A 15701-nucleotide genomic window follows, 5' to 3' on the forward strand; every position below is an offset into this window, starting at 1 on the left:
TACACCTGGAATGAACACGCGTTTTAGTGATCGAATCATATTAAGATTTTACTTGTCTGAATTAAAATGTCAGGTGTAAACTTAATCGAAGATGCAGTGTGAACAGGTTATGATAGGATCACTCAAACCACTTACAGAGGCAATCAGAGACGCATCTTGCCAAAATGTAATAAAAATTTAAACAGGATGAATTACCTGTGATCAGAGTCTGTCAGAAAATACAGTACCAATTGTGTCCAACCAAAAAAGGTTAAATTCAGAGGTTTTTCATTATTTTAAAAATGTTCTCTATTCTAGATTAATACTTAAGTCATTCAAACTATGAAGTAAAACATCTGTAGTTATTTAGTAAAGAAAAAAGGGTTAAACAAACCAGAATGTTTATATTTTAGATTAGTTTATATTGTAAAGTAGCACCTCTTGCTTAGATTACAGCTTTGAGGTAGAATCACCTGGAATGGCTTTCAGTAAACAGCTGTGCTGAACTCGTCAATAGTTAAGTATTTGAATTTCTTGTGTTTGAGAGCATCAGTTGTGCAGAGTTGCCAGGTTTGTGGTTTTCCTGCTAAATTTCAGTTGTGTGCAAAAATTAGGGGTGGCACAGGGTGTTTTTTTTAGGCTACTTTTAAAAATGACCCTATCCACAAAAAAAAAAAAAGTGCGTTTTGCCTTGGATGTTACGTCAACACAACGGGCAAATCTGTACAAGTCACGCTAAAATGAATCTTTGGATTATTGTTGATGAATTAATTCTTTTTTGCTAATTATGCTACTATTGAATGTCCTTGACTGGGATAAAAAATAAAACTTTTATATAATAACTATTAAAACACTGATGTTACAATAGTATTAACGATTTTATGATATATAACAATACTGATAATAAATCTCTTATAAACAAAATACTAAGTTGTTCACTTTTGTTTTGTACACTGTTGTTTTGCTGTTTGCTTCAAATGTCTGACAGATGTATATTTTGAGCTACTTAAATCTTTTGAAGGGCAGGATTTAGACTGAATTTGGGCTGGATATTTTGGTTGGACCTGGCAATCCTGCAGTTGTGCTGCGAAGAGGGAGAGTTGGTATACAGTGAATAGCCATGTTTGAGTAATATTCTAATCCATATTATAGCAAGAACTACTCAACTAATTAAAGAAAAAAATACTTTAAGAAATCACTCAATAAGTCAGTCAATCTGAAAAATTTCAAGTACTTTAAAAGTACCCTCAAGTGCAGTCGCAAAGACCATCAAAAACGTTAGGGCGAAACTGGCTCTCATCAGGACTGCCCCATGAAAGGATTACAAAGAGTTACCACTGTTGCACAGGATTAGTTACCACTGTTCCACAGGACTTTCAGAGTTATCAGCCTCTAGTGAAACACTAGATAAGACCATCTAAATGCTTCACAGAGTATTTTGGTTTGTTTGAAACGTTTAAGTTACTACATGATTCTGTATGTGTTCCGTCATAGTCTGGATGACTTCAGTATTCATTTAAAATGTAGCTTTACCTGTGCTTAAATGTATATGTGAGCAATAGTGGTTATTGTGGTTTAAATAGTATATATTGAAATTTTATACGAGAACTATTTATTGTTTCACAGCACTGTAGAACCAAACCATTACTCTAAACCAGGGGTCTCAAACTCATTTTTGCCGAGGGCCACATTGGCATATTGGCTGTCCTCTGAGGGCCAGATGTAACTTATAAATATAAGAAAATGTAACCAGATGTAATATAAAATGAATGTAATTACTCCTTAATGTTAAATAACTCTCAATATACTATTTATTCAATCAAATATTACAGTTGCATGGAAAAATGGTTGCTTGTTGCTCTATTAACATAAATCCTTTTAATTTATAAGTTATATTAACTTTGATCAAAACGTTTGATACTGAAATAAGGCTTAATAAATATAAAATCAAAAATTGTGAGCTGTGACAGATTTAGCATTTCCTCAGATTTAGCAGTTCCTCATCCAACCACTAGTCGGAGCTGCAGCTGCAGCACCACAAGCCCGCAGTCTTTGCTTAGTCAGAGCTACAGCCCAGCCACGGGCTACAGGACTCAGCTGAGCCTGTCTGGAGCGTTTTTAAAAATTTGTAAGTTCTTCTGTGTATGAAATAAAATAACCCCACTAACCGGATAATACAGCTCTCTACAGTTCATCTTTCAGCCCAAGCAGCTAACAGCAGCAGTTTAGAGCAGCGTCACGGAGTCACTGCTCGGATTACATTATAAACAGGTCAGTTAGCGCGCTGCTAACCTCAGGATGTTTATAACTACGGAGTTTAGTGGACACACCACGGCTGCAAGGTTAGACTGTTGAAGGCTACTGAAGACTACTAAAGCAGGCAACGCAGCGTAAGCAAAAAAAAAACAAAAACCACACACACACACACCAAAATACAAGTTAAGATAAAATATGAAAACGAACATAATAAAGCATAAATAATTAAATTGAATTGCGGGCCAGATGTATGTTTATTTTGTTAACCCGTGAGGGGCCGTATGAAACCGCGTTATAGTTACAGTCAGAGTAATTAGTTAGATTACTCGTTACTGAAAAAAGTAACGGCGTTAGTAACGCCGTTTATTTTAACGCCGTTACTCCCAACACTGGTATCTGGATCCAGTTTACACCTAAAATGTGTCCCCATTGTGAAAGCATGACATCCCAGTTTACCTTCCTGTGTAAAAAACACACCAACTCATACATCATGTTCCTTTTACTTTCTGTAAACAAATGGTTTCTCTAAAAAAATCCTTAATCTGGAGACTGTGGACAGTTTAGAGCAGGGGTCTCAAAGTAGCGGCCCGGCCCGCGGGCCGCTACTTTGAGACCCCTGCTCTAAACTGTCCACAGTCTCCAGATTAAGGATTTTTTCAGATTCAGATTCAGATCCAGATACCAGTGTTGGGAGTAACGGCGTTAAAATAAACGGCGTTACTAACGCCGTTACTTTTTTCAGTAACGAGTAATCTAACTAATTACTCTGACTGTAACTATAACGCCGTTACCATTTTCGACACTCCGTTACTGCACGTTACTTTAGCAGCTGAATGAACTTTTTTTAACTTTGCGCATACAGACAAAGAGCCCTATCATACACGCACAAGGCGTGTAGCGTGGCGCTTTGCCACCCGTCAACAGTCTATTTTTAGGCCTTGCACGCCCTTAAAAAAGCGTTGGACTTTGGAATATATTAACACCGATGGGCGTGGTGGCCTGGAAATGATGTGTGTTGAGGTAAATTTCTGGCGTGTTTTTATCTTGGTGGCGGAAAAAAGCTTAGCGCGATTGCTCACCCTGCGCTCCAAAATACTCCATACCATCACATCTTTACCACATAAAAATAAACCACACCCAGAGCCTTCAGCAATCAACTATGAAAAAATATATATACTTAAAAATCTGCACTGTAACTATAAATTATTATTAGTTATATTTATTTCTGTCAGTTATAAGGATTTATATTTATGTTTAGTACACAGACTAAATAACTGTAACTAGGCATTCTGCTGTTTAAAAATTTCAACAGATGCTTATTCTCACTCAAATGCTGGAGTTTTGAAATGGAAAATTAAAAGAGAAAATAACTTTGACTGAACATAAATTTATTTTAGTTAACTTTGCTATTATTTAACTGAATTTCACTTTTATATCTGAAAAACAAAGCACATTGTCAATCTGGCGCATGGTGCTGCCCGTCAATTATATAAAACTTAAAACATTTGAAATACACAGAAATATAACGCTATATGTTAGCATTCGTTTCTTATCACCAGGGCAAATTTATTAAAATATTAAATATATTAATTCATGAATTAAAATCTCGTCCAGCGCTCTGAAATGTCAGGCACGCAAAGTGGTGCTTGGCGCAGCGGCGCGGCATTGCGCGCAGAATAACCTCTGTCTTCTAAAAAAAGTTTTTATAAATAAGATCTGACAAGTATACTAAAATTAATGTTATTAAACTTACTAAAGCCAACAAATGTACTGTTAATTAATAAAGAGAAATCAGGCAAAATGCGCTGCGCCTCTCTCTCTCTCTTTCGCAGCGCGGAGCTGAATTCAGCGCGAGGCTATAAATAATTTACAACTCAGTTCAGTTAAATAAAAATAAGTAAGGACCTGTAAGTTAATCAAATATTGTCAAATATAAAGGATAGGTTGAGGTTTTGGTGAGCTGTTTTCATGATTTGAAACTGAAACTAACCGAAACCTTTATTATTCTGCGCAAAAAGCCTGTGATTGTTTTAAATGAGTTTTTTAATGGATTTAAATGAGTTTTTTTAACAGATTGTTGTTTTTGTCCATTCTTTTGTTTTGTTTATATATACATTTATTTCTTTGAGTGTGGTTTGGTTTGTTTAATTTTTATCCCCAGACGTGTATTTGTTTTTTCCGTTTTTTTTCAGTATTACATGTCTTAGTAATTTTCTTTGGTCCTGTGGAGTTTTTCGTTTCTTATTTTTTTTTATTCGTTAGACTATATTTTTGTCAACATTTTGGGTTTATTTTTGTTTGTTATTTTTCTAATAATAATAGTAATTACATCATTTATTTTCTTTATTTATTCTTTATTTATTTATTTTTACAGGGCGAAGTAACGCAATAGTTACTTTTACTGGTAACTAGTTACTTTTATAGTGGAGTAACTCCGGTAGTAACTCAGTTACTTTTTTGGAGAAGTAACTAGTAACTATAACTAATTACTTTTTCAAAGTAACGTGCCCAACACTGCCAGATACTATCCAGACACAAAATCCATAATAATGCCAGTTGTAAACAGACCTGATGAGCCAAGTCATTTTTATTGTATGTGTATGTTTTCTGGGAAAAGGACAACCATCTTCTCTACCAGGCCACAGCTGTGGAGTGCTAAGTCAGCTTTATGGCTCTGGATGGTCCACTGATGTTTGCTCTGAGAAGCATGGATATATCTGCCAAAGAGGCCTCCCTACCCCCACTGTTCCACCAGGTAATCAGTTTATCCTATAACGTTTTCCTACACAACTCTTGACATGCTGTTAATGTTTTAACTGTGATTTTAAATGGTGTTTATATCCACTGCTGTTTAGTTGTGAACACAGGTTCTTGCTACAGTCCGTGGATCCCTTACTCAGGACACTGCTACTTACTCAGTCGCACAAAGAGAACATGGCTGGAGGCGAGAGATGCCTGTCGACGTGAAGGTGGAGATCTGCTGAGCATTCTCAATGTAGAAGAACAAAGCTTCACCATCTCACAACTGGGATACGGTGAGTTCCAGTGAATGTGGTCTCCAATAATACTAGAATTTTTCTCTACAGTCCATTAATCCACTTTCTAATCTGGTTTTGTCATTACTGTTTAAATAAGGCACAATAATGAACTGTTCATAGATCTAATGGCATTTGGAATTTAATGGCATGAAACACGTTTTGCTAATTTGGCCATCAAAAACACTGGTGGTCATCATAACTGCTTGTTAGCTTGCTGTTGGTTTTGCTGTGATAAAGTTGATGAGTGTGTTCTGACTGAAAAACTGCTCTTTATTGGTCTCTCCTTTCCATTGTCACCACCATTCCCCACATTTGGATAGGGGTAATGACATTCATAGTTACTGTGCTTGTACTAAAAGCCCTAAAGTCTATTATATGGTCAAACTTTAACACTCAAAATGAGTTGATTAAACCAACAGGAAAGTTATTCCAAAAAGCAAAATTGTACAATTGTGCAATGTACAGTGATATGGAAAAGTTTGGGCACTCCTAATAATTTTCATGTTTTTCAATTTTAAATATTGGTACCACTTTAAAATAAGACTACCTTTATAAAGGGTTTATAAATGGTTTATAATTAGCTTAAAAATGGTTACCAGTTAGGTTGTAAATGCCTTAAAAATTAATAATCAGCTATAACATACATAGAAAGGGCACCAATTACCTGTTGTTTATAAACTTGGGAGTTAAATGGTTAAACCGATGTTAACCACTGGAGAATATGGAGATGGAGACAATGTAAGTTGAGTATCTGACAAGATCTGAAGTTTAACAATATAGATGGCTGTGGGTTCACTATTTGGCAAACAACAGGTCATTGTTGCCCTTTCTACGTATATCTTATAACTGATTATTAAGGATTTTTAAGGTATTTACAACCAATTTATTTAGTAACCATTAATAACTAATTGTAAACCATTTATAAACCCTTTAAAAAGGTAGTCTTATTTTAAAGTGGTACCAATATATCATATAGCAGATGAACACAGTGATATTTGAGAAGTGAAATGAAGTTTATAGGATTTACAGAAAGTGTGCAATAATTCTTTAAACTAAATTATACAGGTGCATAAATTTGGCCTCCCTTGACCTACATACACAAGTGAATCCAATCATGAGAAAGGGTTAGGTGGCCATTTGCAAGTTTTTCTCCTCTTTGCATCTTTGGCAACACAGTGTAGCCACTGTCGGTACTCGGGATCTTGTAAAAGTTGAGGGTCACATGGATTTCAGTCAGTATTAGCAGATTCTTGAGAACAATGTTCAAGAATCAGTGAGAAAGTTGAAGTTAAAGCGCCGGGGCTGGATACTTCAACAAGACAACGACCCTAAACACTAAACACTGCTCAAAATCTACTAAAGCGTTCATACAGAGGAACAAGTACAAAGTTCTGGAATGATCATCTCAGTCCCCAGACCTGAATATTATTGAATATTAATCTGTGGTGTGATTTAAAGCGAGCTGTTCATGATCGGAAACCATCAGACCTGACTGAACTGGAGATGGTTTGTAAAGATGAATAATCCAAAATACCAACAACCAGAAGCCAGACTCTCATTGAAAGCTATAGGAAGAGTTTAGAAGCTGTTATTACTGCTACAAAATATCACTGTAATTTTTCTATTGGATTCCTTTATTTTTGTACTTGCCAAATTTAGTTTAAAGAATTATTGCACACTTTCTGTAAATCCTATAAACTTTATTTCACTTCTCAAATATCACTGTGTTCGTCTGCTATATGATGTGTTTAACTGAAATTGCTGTTTTGAACAACCAATGATTTATTAAGGAAAATCATGAAAATGATTAGGGGTGCTTAAACTTTTTTATACCACTGTATGATGGAGGAATATTTGGAAGAATGCAGTCCTGCATCCAAACTTTAACTCTTGGCTGGAGACAATTGGAACCTTAACCACTGGGCCTACTAGTTGTTCTCTGATGTTTTTCTACCTGCCAATAACATTTGTTATACATTCTGTCATCATTAGTTTGTGTTGAGTTATTGATAATTTGTTTTACTTAAAATGTGCATCTGCTTGCCATCAGACTTGTAATTTACAAGAGTGCAGTTAATTATTTACAGTGATTGTGAGTTTGTATTATAGCAAGCAAGCAAAAGACCAATGTTGACAAGTATTTCATGTATGTATAACAATGTATGTATGATATCCACCACCAATCTACACAGCAAAGACAGATGAACTGTGGATCGGTTTTTATTACCTCAAGACTTCGATGCTGTTTGAATGGAGTGACCAATCCAATGTCCAGTTTACCTTGTGGGACGTGAATGAACCGAGCTATAATGCTGCCATTAAAGAAGACTGTGTGCTAATGAGAGGAGAGGTAACTATGTTATTATTGAGATACTATCATGCTTATTTAAACCTGTGTACTGCTCATTACTTTTAGCTACCACTTTATAAAGGTAAACGTTAAAGATAAATATATACAGTATGTGTGTGTATACAGCTCTGGAAAAAAAATAAGAGACCACTTAAAATAATTAGTTTCTTTGATTTTACCAAATTAAAAACCTCTGGAATATAATCAAGAGGAAGATGGATGATCACAAGCCATCAAACAAAGCTGAACTGCTTGAATTTTTGCACCAGGAGTGGCATAAAGTTATCCAAAAGCAGTGTGTAAGACTGGTGGAGAAAAACATGCCAAAATGCACGAAAACTGTGATTAAAAATCACGGTTAGTCCACCAAATATTGATTTCTGAACTCTTAAAGCTTTATGATTATAAACTTATTTTCTTTGCATTTTGTGAGGTCTGAAAGCTCTCTATCTGTTTTGTTATTATAATATATTTATTTAGAATTTGGGAGAAATGTTGTCCGTAGTTTGTAGAATAAAACAACAATGATAATTGTACTTAAACATATACCTATAAATAGCAAAATCAGAGAAACTGATTCAGAAACCAAAGTTGTCTCTTATTTTTTTCCATATATATATATATATATATATATATACCTTAAATGTTTTCTTTCTTTACTAGGAGGGCAAGTGGACTAATCAGATCTGTGATGACAGTTATGGATACATCTGTAAGAAAAAAGCAAATCCATCCTCTAGGGACGGTTTTGTCACAGGCCCAGGCTGCAAACCTGTAAGTATTTAACTTAAATTGTTTAATTGTTTTGTTGATGCTACTGGTATTTTATTGGATTTTTTTTTACTTTTATTCCTCTAAGATTTTTCTGAATTTTATGATGTTTGTCTACTGCAATAGTTACATGCATCCTCTCATTTCCTGTCTGTTTAAGGGTTGGGTCAGGTACGGCTATTACTGCTATCTAGCTGGATCAGAGACTAAGACCTTTGAAGAAGCCAAACAGATGTGTGAGAAAACTGGATCATATTTAGCAGACATTACAAACAGGTCAGAATGGGTTTCTTACTTAGAATGATATTGTATCATTGGCCCTTTATAGGCAGTGCTGCTATAGATTCATCCATTCAGGACTAAATCTTATCATTAGCATAAATCATCAGCATAATGGACAAAGGGGTCTGTTTCTCTTTAAGATATGAAAATGCATTCCTGGTCAGTCTAATTGGGGCAAGACCAGAGAAGCACTTCTGGATCGGTCTGTCTAATGCGAAGATTCGACACATTTTTCAGTGGACGAACACCAAGAAGGTTCCATTTACTCACTTCAACGCTGGATTGCCAGGTAGGTTTAAATAATAATGCACCAAGGAATACATAAATAAATCTGGCAACTGGGCTGGTCAAAGAAGAGTTGCAAACTGGCGGAGACAATTTTCGCAGATCTTTGCTGTGTGTTTGGGCGAGCATTATCCTGCTGAAAAATGCCATGATGGGCAATACATGTTGCTAGAATGTGTTGTGCAAAAAGAGCACTGATTTATCACTAGAGATGATAATGGTTCTAGTCTGTAGAGCAGTAATTAGTTGTGAAGGTCATCCTGCTTCTTTCATTCCAATGATCCACCCCCTCTCAAAATCTGTCAACTTGGCAACATGCTTTTGAAAGTTTTATACAGGCATGTCTATTAGTCAGCAATCTCTCAATAAACAATAAATTACCCACATGTAGCTTCGAGGGCTGTGCGATAATGCAAAATTTGGTATCCCTCCAATACCAAGTAAATACAAATACCAATAGTATTTACTACTACCATCTAATTTTGTGTCGGGAAGAGCAATATATCATGATTTATTAAGTGAATGAATCATCAATATGCAAATTTGAATGAAAACTTCAGTTTTCATGATTATTTAATTATTTTGTTTTCCTTTAATTAATCATGTTTATGAAGATACTAAAACACAATGCAAAGTTTTCAGGCAAATAAAAATACTTTTATTAAGTAACTCATAAATGTTTATAAAACAGTTTATAAAACTAAAATTTCTCTAATCTTCCTTTAACAGTTAACATAAAATATTAATATTGATTATTAATATTAATATTTCAGGTTTGAGGCATAGTTATATCTTTTTGTAGATAACATCTATTTTCAGTTCCAGTGATATTATTCATTTAGTTTTATTTCAACTGGCTGAATATATATTTCTTATGTGACTGTCTGAATAGTCTATTAATCAGTCTGTTAAATTACTATGATGACCAATTACACTGAAAAATAAATTTGGTTAATGCTGGTGATGACTAAATCTTACTGCTGAAAAACCTCTGCAAGGGACCACCTCTGCAGGGTTCCTGCAGGTCCTTAAAAGTCGAAAAATGTCTTAAACTAAAATCCCGGTAATTAAAGTCTTAAGTTATCTTAAATTTACCGTAACATTTCTGTAGGTATTACATTTTCAGACAGTGCATTTAATGCTGGTGGACAGGGCACATGATAACTTGTGTTACTGAAAATAGAACTAATGTAGTGCTAGATAATGTTAGTGGTGAGCTAGCTAACATACTAACATTAGCAGCGAGTTATCTAGCTACATTACCGGGGAGAGAACTAAGGTTAGTGGAAAGCTAGCTAACATAGTAACATTAGTGATGAGCTAGCTAACATAATAACATTAGTGGCAAGTTAGCTACGTTACCGGGGAGAGAACTAAGGTTAGCGGAGAGCTAGCTAACATAGTAATGTGAGCAGAGAGTTAGCAACGTTACTGGGGAGAGAACTAAGATTAGAGGAGAGCTAGCTAACATAATAACATTAGTGGCAAGTTAGCTACATTACTGGGGAGAGAACTAAGTTTAGCGGAGAGCTAGCTAACATAGTAATGTTAGCAGCGAGTTAGCTACGTTACTGGGGAGAGAACTAAGATTAGCGGAGAGCTAGCTAACATAATAACATTAGTGGCAAGTTAGCTACATTACTGGGGAGAGAACTAAGATTAGAGGAGAGCTAGCTAACATAGTAACGTTAGCAGCGAGTTAGCAATGTTACTGGGGAGATAACTAAGATTAGAGGAGAGCTAGCTAACAGTTATGTTAGCAGTGAGTTAGCAATGTTACTGGGGAGAGAACTAAGATTAGAGGAGAGCTAGCTAACATAGTAACGTTAGCAGTGAGTTAGCAATGTTACTGGGGAGAGAACTAAGATTAGAGGAGAGCTAGCTAACATAGTAACGTTAGCAGTGAGTTAGCAATGTTACTGGGGAGCTAACTAAAATTAGAGGAGAGCTAGCTAACATAGTAACGTTAGCAGCGAGTTAGCAATGTTACTGGGGAGCTAACTAAGATTAGAGGAGAGCTACATTTTTGGGTCTTAAATATATTAAAACATATTTATTGTGGTATAAAAAAGTTCTTAAAAAGCATTACATTTTACTTTAGAATAGGTGCAAGAACCCTGCTCTGTCTTGGTGCTGAGGGCGTGCTTTACCTCTCTTCCTCCTTCCGTTTTCTCTGCAGCTTAGAGTTCTGGTTGGGGTGTGTTTTCATGTGCTTACATAAATTTGTGGTGTTGCCAAAGTACCGAATTTGTTTCCTGCAAACATCGCAAGTTGCAGTGGTTTGGTTTTCAATCTCATCACACAAGTATCGATCAATACTAGTGCTGTAATAATAAATCGATCTGTATCTATGAACTATATGATGCATCGATTTGGCGTAACATCAATGCATGTGTTTTTCACGTGCGTTTAACCTCTTACTGCAGAAGCGCCCTCTAGCTGGCCCGCTGGCGGGCCCGTTCTGACTATGTAAAGTAGAATGCTTAAATGCATCAAATATACTAAACACACCGACTCATATTCTTTAGTACTACTTTAACTACCTGCATGCACATTTTCAGCCATCTACATCAAACCAGTCGCCAGAAATCTCCAACTGAAAACAGCCTGTTTTTTTTTACATTGTTTACATGAGGAACACGCCTCCCCAACAAAATAGCCTTATAAAATATTATTAGTATGTAAAATAACATCAGATTATATTATAGAAAATTCACTTACTATCACAGAATCCACAATACAGCCCTGAACCGCAGATAAAATATCCATAAAGTCCTTTATTCGCCTGCTCACTCCTCCTCACACACATGCGTTTAGTTTCAGCACAGCCGGAACATGATATTCTCAAGCTCCTAGCGACCACACAATGTAATGTTTTCACGTAAAGTTGTACGTGAATACAAAGCTAAGGATGTCCTCTTCTTTTGATCCAATGGCGTGAGCGCTGGATCACGTTGGTGTTCAGAGGTGTCCAATCAAATTAGGTCATAGCCTTTCTCCAGAAGGCTTCTCCTGGAGAGATTTTGAACACTTTGGAGACGCCTGGTGGACACCTAATATAATGCAGTGTAACTCTTAAATGCTTTGTGATATAAATTACACATTTTTTAATTTGTTTGTCAAGACCCTAGTGAATCAGGAAATGTAGAGAATGATTGACTATTCATCACCAACATCCATACACACATTGTAAACTCCAAATATAACGGGCGCTTTTTTTTTTTTTTTTTTTTTACATTTTCTTCTGCATTTGAGCACATCTCAAATGGAACCTAAATAATGGAAATTAAACTCTTAAAGTGAAATATTGTTTTGCCCCAACTGTCTGATTCAGTTTAAGCCCTGAATGGTCATTGTGCTATATGTAGTGCAAATCGCATAAAAATGAGCATAAAATTGGATCTGCAGTCAGAGGTTTAAACATTAATTGCATTGTTCCGCTCTGTGTTATTCTCCGCCTAAGCTGTAGGTGGCAGCACGCTGCTTTTTGCTGAGCACATGTTTGTGTTAAGAGTTACACAATGCAGGGGCCCTCAGCAAGTCGAATCGTATCGTATCGTATCTTGACATAATTTGAGGTATTGTACATTATCGTATCGTTGACTAAAATAATCGTATCATATCGTAATGAATCTTGTGATTTACACCCCTAATCAATACCCAATACCAATGTTAATATTGATACTATCAATATTTAAAATCGATCCGCCCACCCCTAGTAGCTTCTGTGGTACCATTTTCATAGAGCAGTGGGGAAGACACAAAAGCCCTCTTGTAGCAAGATTCAGTGCATAATCCGACCACACCTGTAATTATTTACATATCTGCTGAGACATAATGCAAGCTGAGTTTTGCAGCAAACTCGGGTGCATTATTTTATTGGCAGTAAGTATATTTTAATGAAGTAGCTACAGCACAGAAATGCTCATAGAAACACATGAAATGCATGCATGTTTTGCTCCTAATGTATCTCACAAATACAGGAAGAAGGCAAGGTTGTGTTGCCATGACCACTGGAATACTCGCTGGATTATGGGATGTGTTGAGCTGTACTAATGCAGAGAAATACATCTGCAAGCAGAAAGCTGAAGGTGTCATCACAACTCCAGCCCCTCCAACCACTCCTGCTTTCACCTGCAAGAAAGGCTGGAATCCCCTAGCAGATAGAGATATTTGTTTTAAGGTATTTTTGTAGATTTTTTTTTCTTGTATTAGAAAAGGTGCAAGATAATTTGGGTAATTCGGTTTACAGAATATTGAATCTTGTATACACTGTAGTGTTTAAATATTTTTAGAATAGAATAAAGAATTTTTACAATACACAATGATATCACAATATTTTGACATAGACGTAGAATAATTATGCTGGTAACGACAGATTGTTAAATGATGCTGTTCAAATACATCCCTATACTTAGTTATATATACTTACTGTGATTTTTTTTTAATCAAATGGTGCTGCTCTTTGTTAAAAAAAACAGGATTTATTACACTGTATGTAATGAAACATTTAGTTGGTCAATCAAATCAAATGTGTTTCTTATAGCGCATTTTACAACTGATGTTGTCGCAAAGCAGCTTTACAGTAATGTGGTAGCAGGATAGAAAATCAGACAAAACATTGAAAAACATCACAGAACCTCCAGTGAGCAACAGAAGCAAGGAAAATCTCCCTCTAAGCTGGAGGAGAAAGAAGCCTTGGGAGAAACCAAGGCTCACATGTACCGTGTTTTATCACATGTACTATTAAGGCTAAAACTGTAAATAAGACGGGACCCATCCTCCTTTGGTCAGACAAGTTTTAAACAGTGTTGTGCCAGTTCACAGCTTTTCTGAACTAGTTCAAGTTCAGTTTATACATGCTCAAAGTGAACAGTTCACGTTCAAAGTTCACAATTTAATTCGCGCCCCACGCTCTCCACATCGTTGCTCCTCTCTCTCGCCCTCGCGCTCCGCGCTCTCTGCGCCGTTGCTCCTCTCTCTCTCTCTCTCTCTCTCTCGCCCTCGCGCTCTGCGCTCCACGCTCTTCGCGTCGTTGCTCCTCTCTCTTTCTCTCTCTCTCGCTCTCTGTGTCGTTGCTCCTCTCCCTTGCCCTCGCGCTCCGCGCTCTCTGCGCCATTGCTCCTCTCTCTCTCTCTCTCTCTCTTGCCCTCGCGCTCTGCGCTCCACGCTCTCCGCGTCGTTGCTCCGCGCTCTCCGCATCATTGCTCCCAGCTTCAGTTTAACGTTCACGAACCCTGAAACGGCACCCTGAAACACTGGCATCCACCCACTCCACCATCCACAAACCTGAGTGATCGCCTGCAGTCTACAGGACAACAATATGTCAATGTGTTTTAAGCACCGACAACATGAATGTTGTTAAACCTGCTTTAGCAGGATTTTTCTCATTTGGTTATTTACATGTAACCTTACATTTATCACTTGCTCACAGCTGTTCCAGACAGAACCTAGTAAAAGGAAGACGTGGTCTGAGGCCCTGGACTTCTGCCGGGAACTTGGGGGGGATCTGCTCAGCATCCACAGTGCTGAATTTACAAATAGCCATTTACAGTAAGTAAAAAAAAATGTGAAATGAAACTCATCACAACCATATTCTTCTAATTAAACCACAACTTAGCTAAAAACACTATAGAAAATGTTCAGTGTACAGTTACAGACACATACTAAATTACTGTTATGCTATTCTATTATTATTATGTCAGTGGTCATAAAATGAAAATAATTTTGTTTATCAGAATAATTTTGAGGGTGATATATCATCCACAAAAAAGTCTTAAAAGTCATAAATAACTCTTAACTCTTACTACTAATTCCATTTTTTTTCTTTCTTGCTCTTTCTCTCTCTCAACACACACACACTCCACATTGCTGCTTCTGTTAAGCTCTCTGTTACACGTATCTTCAGCACATTTTATTTACTTCATTTAAAAAGCATTAAAAGATACTCTTTTTTGTTCTTATTAAACTTTAATTATATAAAAATAGTACAAAAGTCTTACTTAAATTGTCGTAAGTGTGCTTAACTGTAAAAAAAAAATGGAACTATTTTAAATATACTTAAGTGACATTTAAACAGACTACTTCATGTATGTAACTCCATATTTTAAATATGTTTACAGTAAAGTTATAGTACATTGTGTCCCTATTATACACCAGATATATTAATAATGTACTAAGAATTTATATTAAATATATTTACTATACAGTACAAATATGCTTCTTGTTCCTGTCTTTTGTAAGTATCACACTCCTAATATACTTTGTTGGGTATAAAAATATATTTTAATATACTGTACTACAATTTTTAGCGTGTTAAAAATGTACTTTTTACTAATTTTTTTATTTGACATTTAAATGTTACTTAACACTTTTTCCTATAGACTGTTTCAATGAGGAAAACAATAACAAAGCAACTGGGCATGTCTGTTCCTTCGACGCTTCCGGTGGCGCTATTTTCAAGTATACAGCTGTCAAAATGACGAGCAAAAGTCTCCCGAAAACAGAGCAAACATATGGTCAGAAGTTAGTAAAAAGTGATCAAACCTCTTTTCCTGATCCTTTTGATAAGGATTTAAGAAGGAAGTTTTTTCCTTGCCAGAGTTGTCATGTTATCAGCTGCATTAACTCAGTTTTGTTAGCCTCCCACAAAACAACCTGAGCCATGTAAAACGTTGACTGCAAGCTAGGGTTTTTTTGCTACCTAAACGTGGCACAGTAGGTTGCTGTCAGATTATTTA

The 15701-nt window shown here is 36.1% G+C and overlaps 1 protein-coding gene across 1 annotated transcript in view; it reads left to right on the top strand.

Moving 5' to 3' along the window:
- The window catches only part of LOC103032996 (macrophage mannose receptor 1), a 59440-nt gene that overhangs the window by 7186 nt on the left and 36553 nt on the right, over positions 1 to 15701 (top strand). Inside the window, exons 6-13 of the mRNA XM_022678032.2 lie at positions 4853 to 4990; positions 5091 to 5270; positions 7466 to 7623; positions 8287 to 8397; positions 8555 to 8670; positions 8817 to 8965; positions 12945 to 13144; positions 14396 to 14514. Of these exons, the coding sequence (XP_022533753.2) occupies positions 4853 to 4990; positions 5091 to 5270; positions 7466 to 7623; positions 8287 to 8397; positions 8555 to 8670; positions 8817 to 8965; positions 12945 to 13144; positions 14396 to 14514 (1171 nt within the window). The remainder of the gene's footprint in view (positions 1 to 4852; positions 4991 to 5090; positions 5271 to 7465; positions 7624 to 8286; positions 8398 to 8554; positions 8671 to 8816; positions 8966 to 12944; positions 13145 to 14395; positions 14515 to 15701) is intronic.

This window comes from Astyanax mexicanus, chromosome 8 (genome assembly GCF_023375975.1).
Source record: "Astyanax mexicanus isolate ESR-SI-001 chromosome 8, AstMex3_surface, whole genome shotgun sequence".
NCBI classification, from domain to species: domain Eukaryota; kingdom Metazoa; phylum Chordata; class Actinopteri; order Characiformes; family Acestrorhamphidae; genus Astyanax; species Astyanax mexicanus.